The 22,583-nt window shown below is 40.8% G+C and overlaps 1 protein-coding gene across 2 annotated transcripts in view; it reads right to left on the bottom strand.

The window, feature by feature from the left end:
• Positions 1-5,908: 5,908 nt before the first annotated feature.
• The window catches only part of SETBP1 (SET binding protein 1), a 267,483-nt gene continuing 250,808 nt past the window's right edge, over positions 5,909-22,583 (bottom strand). For both annotated transcript variants that reach the window (XM_039733312.1, XM_039733313.1), the window contains 2 exons: positions 16,665-16,832; positions 5,909-11,570 (listed from right to left, as the gene is read on the bottom strand). In XM_039733312.1, coding sequence (XP_039589246.1) covers positions 11,014-11,570; positions 16,665-16,832 — 725 coding nt within the window. In that variant the 3' untranslated portion in view covers positions 5,909-11,013. The remainder of the gene's footprint in view (positions 11,571-16,664; positions 16,833-22,583) is intronic.

Below are 22,583 nucleotides of genomic sequence, written 5' to 3'. Positions count from 1 at the left end.
TATTTTTTTTTAGTTAATTAAGGATGGACTACTTATACAAAAGAAATTATTTAATGGGGGTTTGGTTTTTTTTTTTTTTTTTTAGTTAATGAAGGATGGACAGAAACATATGGCTGCATTAAAGAAGGACAAAGGAACCTGTGCCCTGGTTTAAAGATTCATTTTCACTTTGCTCTTTAAGTGACATGGACTCGTTTTTCATGGTTAGAAGAAATAAGGAAAGAAGCTGATTTGGAGACAATGCCCTGCCATTAAAGTCTTGATAAGGATGTTCTCTCATACAAGTTGCACATTCCTCCAGCAAGGAATTCACATTGCTTTGGTAATGTTAACAAATAGTCCTTTGATGTATGCAAGGACTACTCATGGCAAACTGAGGCCTGGGGCTAGGAACACTTTGTGAGATTGTTTAAAACAGAAGTCTATTGATTCCTTTTTCCACTCAATAAAATAATTAAATTTCATCTTGGCCGATGGGACTAGGTGTTGGAACTGGAAGCCAGGTTCATTCTTGTAAGAGCAATTAATCATCTACCTAATTTTAAAGTGTTTAAATCATATTGATATCAGTGGGACTAAACCAAAGCTTAAACATACATTCTTGTTTGCATTATATCCTGAATTTCCATAAGCATGATAATGAGATTTTTCAAGTTAAGAAGGCAGTGGTTCAGATCCCAGAGATGTTGTGCCTCTCTACTCCCCCTTTTTTTCATTAAGAATATCAAAATCATTCTTGGCTGATGTAATCTGGACCCTCAGGGTCACCATGGCCGTTCTGGAGGTGACATTCTGGTGAAACACCATTTGAAAACAAAGAAAACAAAAAATCTTCATGGTATCCTGAGCAAAAACATAGTGACTGGCTCACAGTCAAATTCTTCAATCCTTAAATTTATTCAGACTTTTACGAAAGTCACCAAGATCCAAGTTTTGGGAAGTTTGGATCTAAAAAGCTGCTCCACTAAAACAATGGGATTTTTGGGGGGATATTTAGAAAGCACAGAGGCATGTGTGGCACTTTAAAATGGAAGCACCCAACAGCACTGTACGATCTGGATGATATGTACAGCGTTCCTCTTGCCTTCTGTAACAAATGGGTGCTGTAGTGGCTGTTCTTGGGCACAAAGTTCTCTTCATCCCCACGGGAAGGTAAGATAATGAGACACCCCACAGGTACAGGTGCTTGGTCTTCAGGTTATTGGGGGCAGGTGTTCAATCTGCCCATGGGAATCACAGAAGCATGGAATGGTTTGGGTTGGAAGAGACCATAAAGATAATTTAATTCCAAACCCCTTGCCCTGGACAGGGACACCTTCCACTAAACCATGGGATGAAGCCGTGGGATCAACCTAAACATTATCATGTTATATCTGCAGTAAATGAAGCTCAGTCCATTCCATCAGAGAGGGCATCTCTTTGAGTTCTCATCCTTGCAGGCAGGCTTCTGTACTGCTGTCTTTACTGTCAACCCTTTGCTGTCATTTGCTGATCTCTGACCAGAATTTTGGGAAACTGCAACTACCAGTAATTCAAGCAAAGACACTTTTACTTCTTGCAGTAGCTATCTATTTATCTGCAGTTTAAGGAGAGAGAATTGAGGCCTAATGGTCACTAACTGTGTCCTGATGGTAGCTGTTTAATGAGGATAAATGAGGTGTGCTGTGTCAGCTTAGACACTGGCAATAAAGTCCCAGTAAGCAAGCAGGCTGCCTCTTCCATCTTCTGTCTCAAGATCCATTTTTATACTCTCTCCATGACCTAGATCTTCATATCTTCCAGACTCTCCCTCCTTTCAGTAAATGCCCTTTTGTGTTTCTGAATGCATTTCTTCCCCTTCAAGTGGTGGTGTTTTATTTTTTCCTGTCTTCAAGAAAAATAAGCACTGCCCTCCTTTGCCACTGGCTTCATTACAGCTCTGCCACATTATCATTTTCTTCCCTAACAGATCTCTCACTTTTCATCCCTTCTCTAATTGTGTTCTTGCCATGCTCTGAAAAGGTTCACCACAGATGCTTTTCACGTGCTCTCTTCCTTGCCTTTACCTTGCTGAGGTTTTCACAGTTCTTCCCTTTAAACTAATTTTGTGCTTGATATGCTTGCTCTCTGAGACTATAAACAGGAAAAATTTATATTAAAAAAGTTTATATTTTTTACAAACTTATATTTTATATATATTTAAATTTTATATTTATATTTAAAATTTTATATGTTATTTATATTTTAAAAGTTAATATGTATTAAGTTTATAATTTTTATTCATAAACAGGCAGGGCAAGTAGAAGACACCAAGGGTGCACTGTTAGGGTGCACACATAATATTGGGGCATGCCAAACCAGGGAGAGGTGGTGAGAGTTTTACTCACTTTGAGCCAATGACAAAAAATTGTATTAATTTGATTGGAGCCATATTTGCCAACAATATTTTTGGGACAGTTTGAGAACTGCCAGGTATGATGCATGGGAGTGGGATGGAGACAGGTCAGAAATTTTTCTGCCTTATGAAAGATTCTCAGGGACAACCTGTGATTTTTTCTGGAGCAGGTTAACCTGGAAAAGTACAGAGGGTATAAGGGTTCCTGCTCTGTGCTTTCCATCACTGACTGATGTCCACAAGGGGAGAAATCCTGTGAGGAAAACAGGTGCCATAAAAGATGCACCTATTCCAAGCATTGCAGAAGAAAAACCTGGGCTTCCTATGAGCCTGACTCTTGCAGGACTGAGACACTCCATGAGTTTTAGGACAAGAAATTTTTTTTCTGATTATTTTTGTAGCACAACAGAGTCATGAGAATTAGATATTGATATGTAATTTAACTTCCTGGAGCACAGATCACTCTTTTACTCTTTTTCCCAAGGACTCTCCAGTTCTTTTACCCTCTTCCTTCCACCACAGCTCTAATGAAACTGTGATGAGTTGGCTACTTGAGCTGGTGAACCAGTTTCCAAACACTTGAATCTTTAACAAAGGCCCATTTTCTCAATATGACACTTCTTACAGGCAGCAAACAACAGGAGTTTATATTATATCCTTCTACCAGGAGCACTCCAAAGCCACTTTGGAATGAATAGTTTCAACAAAGAAAATGAAAGCGGATCTTTTGCTCCTGTAAACTGATTTAACACATCTGAAACTGATAGCACTGCTCTGCATAAGCTGAGAATGTGAACCAGAGTGTCTTGCTCTGTGTTACAAAGAAAGTTGGTTGTCATAATGAAATGACTTACGATTGCACTAACGTTTTGTCAAAGTCCTCCTACAACTCCTGTGGTGCTTTCACACCAGTTTTTCCGGCAGATCCCAGTAAAAAATTTCATAGACTGTTTGATATGCCACTCTTCATTGTAAGTTCAATGCTTGCTGTTAGCTCTTAACCCCCTATGTTAGTGCACTAGTGATGTGGTTCATGAATTGTTCATAAAAGGCCAAACATATATTTTTTATGTTGACATCTATGCTTCCCTTTGCTTTCTAGAGCTTTCCAGATGGTGTGTGCTGAAGGGCTTTGAGTAGGGTCCTGTCACTGATCCCCTCAAGGTCACTGGGACATGTTTTCTACTCCGTAGCATTGTTCTGAAATTATGTGCATGCATTGTGTTACAGAACACCAAATAATGCTGTCATGAGCTCACACAACTTGCACACAAGCTGCAAACATCTCCACCAACCAAACTTTCCTTGACACAAAATGAATTTTACATATGAGACAGCTCAGGAGCCTGGTGGGGAATGGTACCACGAGAATGAGTGGGGCAAAGATTGAGGTTTGTCTTGTCTCTGCCAGAGGAGGATGAATTTCCATCTTGGAAAGGCTCCTTATCCCAGGCCACACAAACATTCTTCACCACCAAAAGTGAATTAAGATCATACTTTGCCCCAAGGGGCATAATCTCATCCATACCTTGAGGGTAGAGTGTGAAATTCCCTCATAAATTCAAATTCCTATAATATGGAGGATGGCCAAAGAAGGTTTGAGCAGATCTCCACAACTTCTATTAGCAAAGGATGCTCAGAAGAAAGAGGAAAATAATCAGAAAACAACACTATTTCTCCATCACACTTGATATTTTCATTATTTACAATTATTTCAGGGCAGAGATTAATAGTGAAAGTATTCTAATTTGGAAAATATTGAACTCTTGCAAACAAAACAACAATATCTCACTGAATGGGTAAGGTTGGATGGGACCACTGGAGGACACCTGGTCCAAACCCCTTCCCAAGCAGGATTCCCTAGAGAGTTCTGCTAAGGATTGTCCCCAGGGAAGAAGACTCCAATATCATTAAACAAAAAGTGCCTAAAAAAAGTTACACCCTACTAGAGCCTGTGAATTTCCTATACTTTTTTTCTAAGACTTCCTGAGTTTTTTCTCAGAGATGCTGTAACCCACAGGAGCAGAGCTGGAGCAGTTACAGATGAAACAGTGACAGAGGGATGCTAGAGAAGTGTGACCCTTTGGCAGCAGTCTGGGGTGGTGACCAGAGAATCCTCCCTGCCCTGGTGAAGAGTGTGATCTTCTGGCACTACGTGGTGCCAGCCTGGTGGAAAAAAATAAGAGCCCAGAGGCAAGAAAGGGTGGACACCTCACAGATGAAATACCTCATGCCCTTGCCTCATGCAGAGAGAGAAACCAAACATCCCCAGCTTTGCTCCCCAATGCCTCGCTACCCCATGGCTGTGAGGTGGCAGCACCAAAGCACAGCAGAGTTGTGACGGTGGGAGGTAAACCTCACAAAAGAGCTGGCAGGAGGAGAGAACAGTCCTGGGATACTGCAGCAGCAAACACATATCTTGACAGTTCACAGATGCTTCCTAAGGAGCTTTACCACAGGCTTTTTACTAAAATGTGGTTAGAGTTGGAGACCAATAGCTTATACATCACAGATTCTGATAAAAAACTGAGCCAAAATGTCAGCACTTTTTGGAAGTTGTCAAAAGCTGGGGCTATGCATGTCTCAAACAGAGAAAGAGAGAGAAAAGAGAAAGAAAATAAACTCCATCACATTTGAGGTCTTTGGAGCAGATCTACTACAGTAACATGAAGCAACAGCTGTCAAAACAGCAGCCAGAGGGGTTGTCTTTGCAGTTGGGCAAGTTGGTTCCACCAGGGCAGTCCATTCCACAAAGATCCAAAACGGAAGAATGAGAGAGGACACTAAGTTATCTATCCTGCCTGGGCATCACTGACTTCTCCAAGAGGTGAGATTTAATTTCCATGAGGTTGCTGAGCCACGGGTGAAGGTGGAGAACTCTCTCTGAGCAGGAGAAAGATGAAGCCTGGCATTGCTGTGGAGGAGCTCGTGGATGTTGAGGCTGGCTGCCTGCAGCAGCAGCTTGGAAAGGAAACTTAAAACCATACAACGAGCTGTGGCCTGTGCCATTGTCACAGCATGAGGCTCCACTGAACGGAAAATACCCCTTGGCCTACAGCCCTTCCTCTCTGATGCTCAGTGAGGAGAGAGTTGGCTCCCGTCACCCCCTTGTCGACAGCCCAGCCCCTGGGACTGCCTTCCCTGCAGGGATCTGGAGAGGGATGCTCCATCTGCTTCTGGAGTGGAAATCCCACCTGGGTGGCAAGCTCTTCTCTGCTGGTGCCTGAGGACACCATTTGGACTGGAGATGTTTCTGTCCTTTTCGTGATAGGCACTGCACTGAAGCCCCTCTCTGCCCATGGGGCCCATGGCACAGTCCATTTTTAACTTTTAAGGATATTCTGGGAAAAATTTGAAAAAAAAAAAAAAAAGAAAGAGAGAAAATAAAAAAGAACAGAACCAAAGCATGTTTTTCTCCATTACCATAAAGAGGGTTTGTGAATGCATGGTATTAGTATCCCAAAAGCTATTAAACTCCCTAGTGATGGGAAACAGATGGAAAATAAGACAAAAGAATTCACAACTCATGTTAGACTGAATTGAATTCCTTTAATTTCACACAATGAATAACATATGAATAGGATTAACTTTTTTTTTTCTTTTTTTTTTTAGTTAAGTGCTCTATACTGTGCTAACCTGATTTGGTAGCGAAAAGACTGAGCTTTGTTTTAGAAAAAAATGTTTAAAAACCAACATCTAAGATCATGAAGGAGCATGACATTAAAGCATGCCAGATGTATCTAAGCCTCAAAGAACATCAAGTCCATATCCATTTTTAAATGTACAAAAATGCTTCATGAATAAAAACTGTTACAAAAAGAACATTTCAAACAATGTACAAGTTTTTTTCTTGCCTCTATATTCAATAAAATACAAATACATTTTTTTGCTCTAAAATATGTTTACATACAATCAAAGTAGAACATGCAAATTACACTTTAAAAAAGGCTTTTAAAAACCACTTATGAATACAAACTAAAAATTAGCCAGCACGACTTATAGAACAATCTTGTGCCCCATTCGTTTGATTTTTTAATTTTTTTGAAATACAGTATATACATATTTAACACTTCATGTGCATTTATTATTTAAGAAATAGCTTAAAAAATAAAGAAAAAGAAAAGTAAAACAAACCAACATGGGATTGAACTGCTTCCCCATGTTGTCCAATTGGCAGCTCTTTTCATGTTTTTATATTTTTTTCTTTTTCTTTTTTTTTCTACGTAGTGTTTTATGCAAACTAGGCAGGCATCTTAAGGAGATCTCCAATATGTGTTCTTTGTTGAAATGTGCTTCTAATTATCTCAGAACTGCTGCACCCCAGTTTTTGGATGATATGGAAAGAAGAGGCATTACAAGGGCAAGATGTTTATTTTTTCAATTCAGAAAACCAGCCTGGTTTTGTTTTTTAATTTTTTTTGTTTGTTTCCCTTTTCCCTGTATTCTTTTAGTTGTTCTTCAAACTCTTCAGGATGCTCCTTAGTTGAGCTTAAGTGCAGTCCTGAAACAGGGCCTGTGAAAATAAGTGTTAGGGAAATCCTTGTGTTTGTAACAGTGATTTCTGTTCATTTGGTGCATTATTGTAGTGCTCAGAAGTACCCGTGATGAACTGGCACTCATTGCACCAAATGCTACCCAAATATTCACTGTTAGAATATTCTATGTTCCACAACATTTCTGCCAAATGGGCCATGCTGTAGGATACCCGGGTAGCTGATGACTATTTTCACCTCTTTCATTTGTTTTTTCCATTTTTTTTTTTACAGTTATCCAAAAACATGCAGGGTGCTTCACAGAAAATTTAATATTGAAGGGCTCAAGAAACTGGCAGCATGAAGGTCTTGGAGACACAAGTGGTAATGTTTTTTTTGTTGATTTTTTTTTTTTTGCTTTTTTTTCCTCTCTCCCTGAATATATATCCCCATTTCTGGTTTTACACTGGATTGAGGAATAAAAGACCCACAGAGTGGATGCAAACCCGTGGCCTCATTTCATATGGCTCACAGCCACGTGATACTGTTTTGTGTTTTTATTGAAGCATGCTCAGATGTGTGCTAATCTGTGACACAGTGGAGGTGTTTGAAAGGTTTTTTTGGTCTTAGTAAGCAAAAGGGCTTTCACCCCAGTTTTATACAGTATTTGGAAAGTGTGTGGAGAGAATCCAGAGAGTTCCTCACTAAATCTTCCTTGTGGTAAGGGAAAAAAAATCAAAAAGCTCATTACTGGAATATTGTTGGGTAATAAATGGCAGGAGTGGGATTTTAGCCTTAAGCCCTAAAACTAAATCCTTTATGATCTGCATGTAGTACATCGCCTTAAAATATTATTCTGTCAGCAACTTGCTTATCATCTTTATAGACTATGCAACATGCAGAACACAAATTCTGAGTGCCATCTAACAGTATTTTCAGTCTGCTTTTTATGACACTAACAAGCTACTCTCCCTGTCACCCCAGGACCAGCTGCATGAGGGTGTTGTGTGGACAAACAGCCAAAGCTGAACCACAGCACCATGCTCCACCAGCACCTTCTTGCCATGAAAACACAAACCTTGATCTTCTGGATAGAGCCCATCCCATGCTGAGAGCTTTCAGCTACCAAGTCCTGAACTTATTTTCTCTAGGACAAATGGGACCTCTTCATGGTTTTGCTCAATGAAGAGTCTGTGGGGTTGTTTCCTCCGTGTGGACGCTCTCCTTAAACACTGTGCCTCTAGCAGCCTTTTGGATAGCACTTTTTGGAAGGATAAGAGCATTCTTTTCCCAAATCTCAGGAGCATGAGAGGCAGCAGCCACTTAATTATCCTTCCCTGGGGCAGTTTTATCCCAGTGTGTCCAGCAAGGTCCAGATTTATCCCAAATCCAGCCCTTAAGGGCACTCTGACCCTCTTGAAGCCACGATGGGCGTTTGATGACAGAACTTGTTGCCTTCAGACCTTCTTTTCACTCACTACACACTGAAATGTCCTTCAATGCTACCTGGACATCACTGGAAATAAAACTAAGGATAAATTGTTTGGCTTAGTTTCAGCTGCCTGGAATGCCAAACTCACGATTTTTTTCTGTCATTTTAAGTGACTGTCACCTACTTTCAAGCCCAAAGGAGATTGGGAATAAAATATTTATAAATTAACTAAACCTCAATCCAATGCTTTTTAAGGAAGAAGAGAGGAGTTCAATGAGGTTTAGGGTTTTTTTTCTGCAAGTCTAGAACTTCAGTCAATAACACTGTGCTAATTCAAGAGAGCTGAAAAGCAAAATTGGTTTTAACAGAACGAGCAACCAGCCAATTTATTTCTAAGCTGCATTAATTGGAAAACAAAAAGCACAAATAGGTATGATGAATGATGCAAAACAAATTGGAAACAAAATTCTGCGATCCCTCTTATCAGTTTTAAGGAGTTAGGACCTCAAAATTTGTTCCAGTCTTAAAAAATAAAAAAAATACATCCCCTCTTCCAGCTCCCCGACGCAATCCTATCCCCATATGCGTTCAGTTTTAATAAGCTAAGGTGCTATCACAGAAGAAAAATCAGTCTCTAAAAAACAACGAGTTGTATGTTTACAGTGTTCCTCTAACACCATAGTCTTGATATGATTCTTGTAAATAAATAACAGAATAGAAACACAATATTTTTTTTTTGTGGGGACTTTTTGTTGGGTTTGTTGTTTTGTTTTTTTGGTGGGGTATTCTTGTGGTTCTTCTTCTTCTTCTTCTTCTTCTTCTTTTTTTTTTTTTCTAGTGTCGTGCTATATGAAGCTTCCTTGGCAATAAACCAATTCAAGATTTCTCGAAAAAGGGAATAGCATTTGGCTTGTCAACCATAAAGTAATTCCAATCCCCCCTCCCTTGGTGGAATCTTCCCTCCCTGTTCCCATTTTAATATCCATCTTGCCATGCTAGGTGTTGAGTGCACCACAGGATTTAAAAAGAAAGGAAATAAAGTTGAAAGTACCTATTTCAAATTTCAACAATTTACTTTCTTTTTTTAAAAGCATTGACACTGCAATGGAACAGCTTTTTGTTCAATCTTTGTTTTAGTGAAATATTTTAATTGGGCTGTGGATATGGAGCTTGGGTATTTTACCCAAGTTTAATCAATGGCTAACGGACAACTTGAATGAGAAATGTACAATTTGAACTGACCATTTAAAGAGACGATTTGTCACACACAGTTTGCATCCATGCAGACTGAGAGCTTTATAATTACATTATGTACAAAAAAAAAAATTATTTTTTAGTTTATTAAGGCAACCACAACTTGGAGAACATGTCCAAAGTGGCATTAATACAATTGCAGTGGTGATACCCTTTGAACATTTTTATTTCTATTTTCAGATAAGAACACTTATTCCTTTTCTTTTTTTTTTTTTTCAGAAATAATTGCCAAGAAAGGATCTATTATCCATAGGGCTTGTTCTATAGTTTTTTTAAAACAATCTACTTTATCTATTTTCTTTAAAAGATAATATCAAGGCATTGCTACCCAAAGCAAATTATTCATATTCTGGTTTTCCCGTTAATTTCACTGGGAATTGCAGTTGATAAAAACTTGGTAGATTTGGGTCCTGGTTTTTATTCTATTCTTTTCTGTCCTATTTTTTTTTTCTTTTATCTCTTTTATATTCTTTTTTTGGTGATTTTTTTTCCATGTTTACTATAACTATTCCCCAGAAGTGTCTTGCTGTTCTCTACTCATATGTACCGAGCATCAAAACAACTTGGCTGATGGATGACCCCTTTTTCACATGCCATTGCCAAGTTGCTTCATATAAACGTGCTATTGTAACCGAATATCCGTGTATACCTTATTTTAAATGCTGTGATATTCCATCATTTCTTGGGATAGCACTCGGAATGAGTGTGCACACGTGTAAGGCTCTAATTTTCTATTGCCTATATTGCAGCTAGTTGTAACTAGGCAAGTAAATGAGAAAGAAATATATAGTTCTAGCAGGAGCCAGGCATTTTGGCTTATGCTGTCCCAAAGCCTGGTAGGTATATAAAACTGGAAAAAAAAAATCAAATAGGTTATAACCAATATCACAGTTGAGAAAATTACATTATTTTTTGTTGGTTTTTTTTCTTCTTTGTTTCATTCTTTGTTTCTTTCTTTGTTTCTTTGTTTCTGTGTTCCTTTTTTTGTTTCTTTTTTTTTTTTTTTTGTTTCTTTTTTTACAGTGATTTATACTATGGTAAAGTTACTCTTAGTTTCACCTGGCCCACCAAACAGAATCAGAGTCGAGCATGCACCCTTAGTGACAACGTTCAGCTATCTGCGAGGATGACTTCCAGCCTCTGGGTACGGTATGAGAACAGCAATGCTGAGATTCAGATTAGTTTTGGAAACTCGGCAGAGTTCATGCTTTTTCCAACTTTGACACACATCCTCCTCCCCTGTATCCCCCACTTTTCCCGCGCCTTTCCCCCCTCTTTCCTTGGGGGGGGGCTTGGGTCAAAGCGATGAAGAGGAAAGATGTGCGCTGCAGCTGGGACAGCTCTCTGCAATGAGTTCTGGCTGCTGAAGGGACAGGTCAGTCTGGTGCTGCCAAAGGGGTGAGGCGGACTGTGCACCTCCTGTCCCCCAGTCCTGGCGTGCCCCACTGTGGGCACCCAACATCTGACGAGGTGCACTGGCCTTAGGGAAGGCCTTCACTTTCGCTCCCTCTGCCTTTCCGGTGCCGCTTCACTTTCACGTCCTCCTCTTCCTCCTGCGGGGACTTGTTTTTTCTTTTTCCAACCCGGGGTGCCCGGGGTAGAGGGAGAGGGAGTGGAGGGGGTGGAGGAGGCAGAGGAGGCGGCAGCGGTGGCGTCTCTCGAGCCATGTGTATGACAGCCTCGATGGTGGCCATGATTGTATCTTGAGTGGCTGCTTGCTCCAATATTAAAGGGTTGAGTGTTGGTCTCTGACCTCTTTTGCTCGGAAGGTCAACGCATTTTTCCAGAACGGGCATTTGGTCTCTGGAGTCTTCGTCAAAGGAAAGGGGTTGCTTCCGAGGACGCCCCCTCCTCTTCTTCACGAAGTTATTGCCTGTCTTTGATTGTCTCTGCAGCCGCTTGGCTTTCAGGATCTTGTTCACATGATCCAGGTTCTTCTTTGTGGACAGGATCTTGGTGTAGTTGCACATCTTGCGCACCTCGCACTGGATTGCTTCGATTTCACGGCGCTTGAACCTTTTCTTCAGTGGTGAGCTGGCTGTTGGGAAACAAGGAGAGAAACAGGGGTGAGTCAAACAACAGTGATTGGAAAGTCTTCTTTTACCCCTTCTAGCACCATGAAGAGTAGATGAAGATACAACTTTCATATAAGTAGTCTTCAGAGATTTCTCTCTGCCTGTTCCCTCTTCTAAAGCAACAAAGCTTTTGCTACAGCATTTTAGCATGAGTTTGCTTCATTCTCATTTTTCAACCTTTAATAGGGGAGAAGGAAGCTTAACATAGCTTTCATATTGGTCCAACTTAACAATTAAACCTTCTGTGCCCCAAAGATATAATCCTGATATCTGCAATTCTTGTCATGAATGCCAGTTAGTATGAAGAGTGTTTGTTGCTGAAACTAGTGGTCAGAGACAAGATGTGTGCATCACTTCATCTGTGGCAAATTCATTACCCCTGCCTGGGTTTCTGTACTATCATCTCTTCAGATACTAGCTGAAGCTACTCAGTCATATAATTGACTTTAATGGCCCCCAAAGTAAGCTCAGTCCTGGTTCAGATCACTTACTTTAGATCTGAACGAAGTCCAAAGTAGTTAAGTTTCTTGCCAAGATCACGTTGTGAGTCATTGTCAGAGCTGGGAAGAGTACCCAGAATTTCTTGGCTCCTTGTCCTTTGCTTAGGACACGAGACCTTGCTTGTTTTGCCTAAATTGTCTCATTGTCCTTTCCTGAACATGGCATCTGTTCAGAGTTCAGGATTTGCACACAGATTAGAAGTAACTACCCCTCTGTGAGGCAAGCAGAATGTATTAATTCTGCTATTGCAATAACTGGTGCTCCCTTTCACTCCTAGCATATCCGTTCTGTGCTGCTGGGAAAGAAATGATGGAATTCAGAATTTCTTTTTTGGTAAAGAATAAAACATCCCACTAAATTAACCTCAGCCCACGTCTCCTTGCAAACTTAATTTACACCTGACTGTCAAGCAGTCATTTGGATTTGAAATCCTTGAAGTTTCCCGAGCAGGCAAGATTTTGAGGAAGGTTCATTTGGGGGTTATCTCTGCCTTCATGGCTAACAGGCTAATCTTCCAGCAGTAGTTTAAATAAAGTTGCTATTGTAGCATTTTCTGTAGATAACCAGAAGCTGTCAAGTTGTAGAATCTCTTCTTGCTCTCTATGGGCTGTGACAGATTCAGCATATAAACCTCATTCACTGGCCTCCCCTCTTGGAGAACATAAATTATTGGCTCTTATACCACCATGTTGCTTGGATTCAGCAAAGAGCTTGCATAAACAAACCCAAGTTACAATGTAAGAAGTAGGAGTGAGTCATAAACAAAACACAGACATATGCTCTCTTATAAATAAAGACCTGGGATGGCCAACTTCCCAAAGTCTGGTTTTCATTAATTACAAAACAAAATACATTTTCCATATGTAACCCACTCCCCACACCAAAAAGAAAAATAAAACCCATTTGCAGTTTGTGGTTCACAAAGGACAAAAGAAAAGAGGAATGCAGTCATTTTGGTACCAAAGGAAAAGAGAAAGGAAATGAAATATCCAAGTTGCTCAGGAGAAGCTAATTAGTTGCACAAAATTCTTCCCAAGTAGGTCACCCCTAAAAACTGTGGAATCAAGATCCCTAAAGGCAAGTGGCAGCAAGCTATTTCCCAGAAATTTTATCAAAAAAGGTTAAGTCCCTGTCACAGAAAATGATTATTCTCATCTGTCCTCACTGGTGATTGACATAAGTAGTCCCAATATCTTCAGCCTTAAGTATTCAAATCCTTTGAGTCCCACCCATATCCTGAGAGTAGCTTCAGGTCAGAAGATCTAAAAAATCAAACATTTGGCACACTCCTCAAATTCACAGTCCACCTTTTACCTTTTATTTCTATTGTCAGGGCACATTTTCAAATCCTTTTTTTTTTTTTAATTCCAATATTTGAGGTACAATTTTTTTCTGAATGTAAAGCTGAATTTTTTCAGTTGGTGATTGACAACGGAAAATTTAGCAGAAATACAGGAAAGCTTGCAAAGTATCATGATGATACCAGGAGATTTGGCTTTACTCTCAATTTTCATTGGAAAGAAAGCAAGCCAAGGAACTGGGGAAAAAAATTGAAATAAAGCAAAGATGCAAAGATGTTATGTCTTTACTGAGATTTATGTGTAGCCAGCTGTTTCTGCAGCTTGGTGTTACCACCTGAACATGGTCAATGGAGACCTGGTCTGTACAGCTGGTAGAGGACGACCTCAGCTTCCAAACCCTAAAATGGGAACTCAATGCAATTCAAGATAACCTTGCACATTGTTTTGATGTCCTGATGCTGAATAAGAACACAGAGCTCATGTCCATCCTGAAACCCTCTTAGGCCCTCAAGAGGTCACTCAGGCTGAGAGTCGTGAGTGGAGCCTGATTCTGAATAGACACTGCCCAAGTGGAGCAGAGGTTGGCACCTGCCTTCTGCCAAACTGCCCAGTTCCCCAAAATTAACTGATATGCAGGCAATTATGGGTAGGCTTCTGCTCCTGCATGTAAATGGATGCACTGAACACCACTTTCAGTGTATTCCTTCATGTTTAGATACTTTTTTTGCCCTTATAAAACTTTTCAAACTCACAAATCTGTTCATCTTGTGCTGAAACACATTTTCACATTTAGGAAAAAAAAACCAAAAAACCCTGTGCTGTTCTATGCTGGCTTACTGCACTATTTTTTCCTTTGTAAGTGCTTTGGGGTGTTTATGGCTTTCTCAGGGAGCTTATTAGAAGCTACTAATAATTCTTTTTCTTTCTTCCTAGCAAGCATCTGAACTTGCAGGCTCTAGAAATCTTTTGAGCTGTTACACAGTTTGCCAGTAGTGAGAATGCATGTACTGGGTAAGTACATATGCTTTCAGGTCAGGCTTTTAAGATGAGATATTAGGAAACCCAACATTATTTTGATTATTGAATGTCAGGGACATCTGATTCTACATTTGGTGTAGGAAGACTATGCAGAAATAGTCTGATGGGCCTGCAGGGGGAAGCTTTGATGAGGTGTGCCTATGATAAAATATCAGGGAGATCTGCCAAAGTAAACTAGTATTGAAGTGAGAGCCATTAGGTGTTATCAACTCATCTGGAAGCTCTTGGTGAGCAATCTTTGATATAAAATATATTCCTATATTGCCATGTGACATGCTACTCTGCTGAAAGCCAAAGCTAAGTATTAATCTTTTCCATTTAATCCAGACAGACCCTGCCCAACCCTGGACCCAAGCTGGTCTGTGTTGGTCTCCATTTTTTTGAATTTTTTCTGGTCTGCCTCCACAAAAGCAAAACCCAGGCCAAAATGAAGAGAAACTAGAAATGCACGATGCAGCACAAGCTTTTATACTTTTGCTTCATCCTTTCCCCACTCTCCAAACAACCCCACCTAGCCCCAAAACAAGCAAGAACCAATGTTAGCCTTAAACCACAGCTTTACACATTTCAAATAAGGCCCATGGAGGTCTGGTGTTTCTCCCCTCCCCGGGGTCCACAGGTGCAGTGAGGCTCAGTCTCACAAATTGAAATGGCTGCAGGCCATGCTGGGAAGCCATACAGGAATGATATGATGCTGGAAACAGCTTCTGAATCAAAGAGAGACGTTCCTACCAAAAATATATCTTTCCAAGGGGAGCTGAGAGGAGGCTGAAAGACCCACTCCAGCAGTGATGATGAAGGAGGAGGTGAGCCCAGGTAGATCAGACCCTTTGGATGTTCCTCATTGGCCCCTTAAGTTCATTCTGGATGGCTTTGTTATGTCTGAAACCCTAAAATCCTTTTGCTGTCTGTCATTCTCCATCCCTTCGGAGGTGCCTGAGGCCACTTGCAATAACATGGCACAGAGGAGGCTGCTCAAAGCTGGGGTCAATTTCTTGGCTTGAATTGAATGGAGAAATTTTCAAAGAGCTTCCTATTAATTACAGGAAACCCATAGCACTGTCCTGTTTTCCCATTAACACAGTTTCTTTCAGTTTTCAGCTAAATTATTTCAACATCTGGGCTACAGATAAACCAACAATTTAATTAGACTTCTGAAAATGGAAAGAATGAACTATGCAGTCAAGCATACACTTTCATCTTGAAACGGATCATAAAATATTTGTGTGCTTTCCTTCTCTGCCGCTTTAAAAATCTGTCATTGGTTTATATATAGGAAAGTACTTAAGACTAAACAGACAATCCTGATTTTTTAAATATAAAAATTTATCTTTACAGAGGCTAATTTGCAGCATGAAACCCTGGTTTTCACAATTTATTCAGGAAGTGAGAGGGAAATAAAAATAAGTGCGTTGAAAAAGCACTTTCAGCTGAATGATTAAATATGCAATAATTCTGTAAGTCAGTGATACAAATTTTTTTTGTGAATGTGACATCAAAAGTTTGACAAGATTATGAAACTCCTAATGGCTGCATGTAGGGTAATGAACTGTGGATTCCCCATTCACTGGAAATTAAGACAATATACAAGATTAACCTCTCTATCCATGCCCAAGAAAAGGCATGATGATGCCTGAATGACTTGGCTCAATTTCCAACAGTATGAAGATATCACCTTTCTGATCTGATTCAAAATAGAAGCACAAAGTATAAGTTGATAGAAAAGCGTGCTATTCTGACTTATTTATTCTGGTATTTTAAATCACTGCTCATTGCCCCAGACAATTTTGCATTTGCAAGGCAGAATATTATGCTAAAATCACTGAAGTATGCAGTACAAAATCTCATCTGCTCCTCAGCTATTCACTGTGTATTTGGTTTGCTCATGCTACAGGGATGGGAGCATTTAAAAGAAATGAAGAATGGGGCTGAGGAGGGAACCCAGGAGTCTTTCTTCAGAGTGTCCTGCTAGACCCTACAGACTGGTGCTACTTGCATCCTCATTATTGCACAAGTGGTGGTGTGTAAATAAAATAGATTTGATGTGCCAAGACCACAATCATGGTGAGAAAGCACTGGAGATGTTACAGCCTGATTATCACATTACATATCACATTTTCAGCCCAATCAGGAAGAGAATTGGGTGAAAATATTGTACAGCTCCAGAAGGAAGAAGATGGGGAAGAAACAGAGGGAGTGGAGTGAAAACAGCATTACCTGCTTCAGATGTTGCTGATGATGAAGGTAGGAGAGATAATACTGGACTTGGCATTGCAACGCTATCAACAGCTGCTGGTTTCCTTCTGGTCATCACATTACAGGCAGAACTTTCCATTTTACCATGAAGTGAAGTCTGGTCTGCTTTTAAGTGGGGACCTGCAATTCCTAGGAAAACAAAATTTGGATGAGTATTAGTGCTGTAACATGTCTGGGAATATATCTGAAAAAAAGATAAGTCAGTTGCTGTCTGATATATTTCCATATTTCCTTGTGGACGTATCTGTAATACAGTCTTGATACTAGCAAGGATCATAATTGTTATTAAGTTTTGATAATTCTGCTGAAGGATGTATAGTCACTGGTCTCTATAAACAATGCTAAACCAAGAAAACATTCTGTGTTAGTAATTTTTCTTCTGAAAAAAACCCCATATACTCTGATACATGTACAAAGACAGATATCCTTCATAACTCTGTTTAATGGGAATGCCTATGTATCATTTCCTGTGTAGTTCATTCTCCACACATAGTTACATACTTCTCTGCTATAAACACCTGACTTAGTGGGTGTTTCATCTGAGTAAGGAGCAGGCATCAGGAACAACCTCAATATGCAATTCCCATCCGGAGCACGTTGCATTTATTTTTCAGGAATTCCCTTCCTAATTAAATTTGCCTTGCAGCTCATCAAAGGGAAGTGAGTTAAAGAAAGAAAGAGTTGTTTGTCATATATCTTGCTACCTACAGTTTACATGCAGAATAAATGAGTCATAAAATAATGCCAAAGAAGTTAAATATTCCACAAAAATGTTATGCACTTATAGCTGGCAAATTCTTCCACTAACAGTATTTCTCAAACTCTCATATAGTTTGTAACAATTTTGTTTGCTTGTAAATATGTGAAATTTAAGCTCCTGGCATGGAAATTTGGAAACCTCTCCCAGTCTCTGTGATGTTGGGCTTCAAAATTATTAGAACAGATATTCATTTATCAGAGATAATCCTTCATAAATTCCTTCCTTTTTCAGATCTCAACCTGCACATGAGCCTCAGATAAAATGCATCCGATTTGGCAACTAAATTATACAATTATTCAAAAAATCACAAAGCAGCTGAGGTTGAAAAGCTCCTCTTGAGACCACCTTGCCCACATTGCCCTGCTCTAACAGGGTCATCCACAGAAGGCTGCCCTGGACCACATCTGGCTAAATGAGAATATTTCCAAGGAGGGAGAGTCCACAACCTCTCTCTACAAACTGTTCATCCCCTCAGTAAATCTACACTGTTCAGGAATAATTTGTGTTAATGTTTCAGATTTTGCCCATTCACTCTAGTCCTGTCACTGGGCAGCATTGAGAGTAATCTGGCTCCATCCTCTCAAATCTTTCCCATCAAATATTTGCATATGTGGAAAAATCCCCTGAGCCTTCTCTTCTCCAGGCAGAACATCCCATCTCTCTGAGTCTTCCTCATAAGAGAGATAATATCCCAGATTCTTCATCATCTCTGTGGCCTCTGACTGGACTCTCTCCCATATGTCCATATGCCTCTGGCATATCAGCCACTGCTCTGAGTTCTGAAATTCTCCACATTTGTTGAGGGTGCTCTCTACCCCGCCACCCTGCTCACTAATTGACATATTAAAAGTTTTTAGTCCCCATATCATGGGATGCACCTCTAGTGTCTGGTCTCTAAGTGGACTTTGTGCTACCCATCACAGCCCTCTGAGACCAGCCAGTTTTCAGTCCATCACAGTGTACATTCATTCTGCCTGTGATTCATCATTTTGTCTGTAAGAAGCTGATGGAACTCAGTGTCAGAACTCTTGCTAAAGTCAAGATGAGAAACACCAGATTGGTGAGGCATGATTTCCACTTCACAGATCTTTGATAACTACTCCTGGTCATCTTTTCCTCCTTCATATGTTTGGAAATGCTCTTCACAGTTATTTACTCCATCAGATTCCAGGGACTGAGGTGAGACTGAACAGCCTTGCTGCTTTCTTGCTTTTTCTTCTTGACCTTATTGGACTATTTCCTCTCTTCTAGCCCTCAGAAACCTCTCCTGATCACCACAATCTTTCAAAACAACCTAGAGTATCCTCACAGTGATGCCAGCCAAATCCCTCAGCACCTTAGGGTGCATCCTGCCAAATTCCATGGATTTATGCCTGTCCAATTCATGTAACTGTTCCCTAATCAGATCTTCCTCCAGGAGTAGGTTTTCTTTCCACATCAGTATTACAGGCCTGGGATTCTGAAAGGCCAGTCTTACCAGCAGAGATCAAGGCAAAGAGGACAATCAGCCTTCTGCTGATCTTTTTCAACCAGGATCCCTGTTTCATTCAGCAAGGGGCCCATATTTTCTATAGGCTATTTTTGGCTGCTTCATGTACCTGTCAAAACATTTCTTGTTGATTTTCTGCACTAGATTCAACTCCAGGTGGACTTGGCCTTCCTTAGCCCCTCCCTGCATGCCTGAACATTGTAGATCTCATCCTCTGGGTCACCTGCTTCCATTTCTCTTGGTACCTGAATTTCTCAGGAGCTTCTTGGTCAGTCATGAAAGTCTCCTGACATCTCTGCTCTGTTTGATTTGCCACTCTGATCTGGTTTTGCATATCTCCACAATATTCCTCCAGCAGGAAACCTCCTGGCACAGCAGGTCAGGTCAGCAGGTGGGGGCCTTTATCCCCTGCAGCACTGAACCCCTCTGCCATCCCTGGCTGCACCTGGACAGCACCTGGTGGTTCCTCCAAGACTTTCCACAGGTGCTCTCACACAGCCTGGGAAAGCTCACTAAGATCATCAAGTCCCACTGTTCCCACTGCCAAGGCCACCACTAACCCATGTTCCCAAGTGCCACATCCACATGGCTTTTAAATCCCTCCAGGGGATGGGAACTCCAGCACTGCTCCTGAGAGTCTGTGTCAGAACTAGACGACCCTTTCTGTGAAGAAAGTTTTGTTAATATACAATTTAAACCTCCCTTGGCACAGCTTTCCTCTTGTTCTGTCCCTTGTTCCCTGGGAGAAGAGTCTGACCCCATCTGGCTGTACCCTTCCTGTCAGGGAGTTGTAGAGAGTGAAAAAGTCCCCCCTGAGCCTCTTTTACTCCAGGCTGAGCCCCCCCAGCTATCTCAGCTGCTCCTGGTTCTCCAGACCCTTTTCCCTTTTGTGTCTCTTCACTGTCCTCCTCTTCTCCATACATCAACCAAAAATTCCTTATATTTGCTATTTGGAGCTGCTATGAACAGTCCCTATGAACTTAGGCACGTAAAATGAGAAATATCATCAGATCTGTGGGTTGTTTCAGAAGCTGTGGAAGAGATCCCTACAGATTCAGGCACAGAAATGCTACAGTGAGAGGAGTCTGAAAGACAGAGCTAGAAATGGGCCAGTCTGGGATAGGAGTCCTGATGAAAACGTGACCTGATATCAGCTGGTGGATTTAAGGGGGGCAGGAAAGGGCAGAAATAGTCGTGAGACAGTGTTACAGGTCACAGCTTGGTGGAGATAAACAGAGCAGTCTCTGCCTATTAGACCACACATCTTTCCAGAGCCTCAAATCTAGTATTAAGCATCTCAAATTGTATCCATTAAACTTCAATCTCTCTTTGCTCGGCTTCTCTAGTGCAAATGAGAACAATAATATACCATCTCAAGAGCAGTCCTCTGAAAATAAAATTATCAACATTCATGAAACATTCATCTATTCATACCGAGGCTTAGAAATGTGGAATAAATGAGACATGATGTCACGCACTGAATAGCAAGAGGAAAATCCAGCTCCCAAATAGCTGTTCATTAGGTGAGCTCTATACATTGAATAAAGCAGTGTCCCACAGAATAAGTGAGATATTTGACTAGGTAATTACCCTTTGGAGCTCTGTGCATGCACACCTGAGGTTTCACCACTACACAGTGCTTGGGTTTGTGCCTAAACAATATTTATTCATGAGTGTAGTGGGTGCACAAGAAATGTGCACATGTGGGTGCATGTATCAATACACACACACATATATGCACGTGCATATGGTACATAATAATGCTAACAACCTCATAAATTCAACATCTGGTTCTAATTAAACTGAAGGGCCTATATAAAGAGCCGTATGAAAACATGCAGCTGTAACCTGTTGACCTCTATTGATAAAAAAAGAAAAAAGTCTGTGAAGCTGTGTTTCAACATATCAAGGGACAATCACTCATTTTTTCAAAGGTAATCCCCCACAAACCACTTATCCTCTCAAATCTCTACCTGCACACAGTGTTTGCATTAGGGACCTTGATTTATGGATCCCCACTCCTTGGATGGAGAGGCCAACTTCCTGTTGCCGTGGTTACTTAGATCTTGGTTCAAGGTTAAACTACTCCCAAATCAAAATCAGTGGCAGGCACAGCATCTAACAGCCAGGTTATTGACTACCCTAGGATGCTTAAAGGTCAAAGACCAAAGTGCTGCTCACTGCCTTTGGGGTGAGTCAATATTTTCAATATTTTTATTCTGTTTCTTCTGAAGAAGTAGTTGCTGCTCAATTACCACCTATCTGGGTTTAGCAAGGTCATACAAATCATTGAGGAAAGTCCTTCCCCTACAGAAGAGATACAAATGTAATTAATTACTTCAAAGTCCACATGGCCCAATTGCAGCTCATCACTGGTGAATCATGGGTTCAGACATCTGTCTCTTGTTTTAGGAGCTTGGTTTCTTCAGCCTGTATCCCTCACCTCACTGAAAATCTCCTATATATTGAGGAATAAGGGTAATTTATGGATCTGGAGCAGTCAATAAGGGAGAGCCATCAGTTTTATTTCATGGATACCAGAGTGCAAGCAGAGATGCAGAGGCATTGTTGGAAACACACAGAGGTGCAGCAATTTGCTGACAAGGTTTTGATGCACACTGCAGTAGTGGAATGTCTGTCCTTCAGTGGACCTGCTGCTGTAGCATCACCACCTCTCACTGCACTTTTTCCTGTCAATTGGACTGCTCTGTTCAGAAGGTAAGAGAAGGCCCTAGTTCAACCCATCTAAGAACCAGGTGAAAATATGTAATTTCCAACACTGTCACAGGGATGTAAGACTATAAAATTCACATGCTCATTCGTTGAATCAGTATATTTTATTCTTTGGCACTGCCTCAGAAAGAGAGAAGATTCTGTGGGGGCTGGAACACTTTTGCCATGGAGACAGGCTGAGAAGAAATGAGAGTTTTTCAGATTAAGAGTGCTCTGGGGAGACCATATAGCCCCTTCCAGTACTTGAAGGGAGCTTCAAAAAAAAATCCAGAGAGTGACTTTTTTTGCACACCCGGATAGTGATGGGACAGAGGGGAACTGATTTAAATTCCAAAAGGGGAGTTTTAGATATTACAAAGAAATACTTCCCTGGGAGGGTGGGCAGGCCCTGACACAGTGTGCCCAGAGCAGCTGTGGCTGCCCCTGGATCCCTGGAAGTGTCCAAGTCCAGGCTGGATAGGGCTTGGAGCAACCTGGGATAGTGGGAGGTGTCTCTGTCCATGGCAGGGGGGTCGAGACAAGATGGTATTTAAGGTTCCTTCCAATCCAAACCATTCCATGATTCCATGGTGTACACTTGTGGCCTGACTCAGACCTTATTTATCACCTATGTGTTAATCTTTGTGCCTTTCCTCCAAATCAGAACTCTTTTCATCCCATGAAAGACCCAAACTTTAACTCCCCTGAGTCCTACTGATAGCACAGACAGCACCACATGCACATGCAAGCGAACAATGGGCAGCAAAGCAGGAAGGAAATACATCATTATGTATATAATGAGAAAGGGCACAGGGGAAGGACAGCTTCAAAAGCGGAGGTGGACATGAAGGATTTTATCAGGAGCTTAAAACAGTGACGGTATGATTATAAAGAAATAATCACCATAATCATAAGTACA

Source organism: Passer montanus, unplaced genomic scaffold (genome assembly GCF_014805655.1).
Source record: "Passer montanus isolate IOZ18808 unplaced genomic scaffold, ASM1480565v1 scaffold86, whole genome shotgun sequence".
In the NCBI taxonomy this organism is placed as follows: Eukaryota; Metazoa; Chordata; class Aves; order Passeriformes; family Passeridae; genus Passer; species Passer montanus.
The sequence above is the reverse complement of the archived record's forward strand: the minus strand, read 5'-3'. Positions and strand labels throughout refer to the sequence as shown.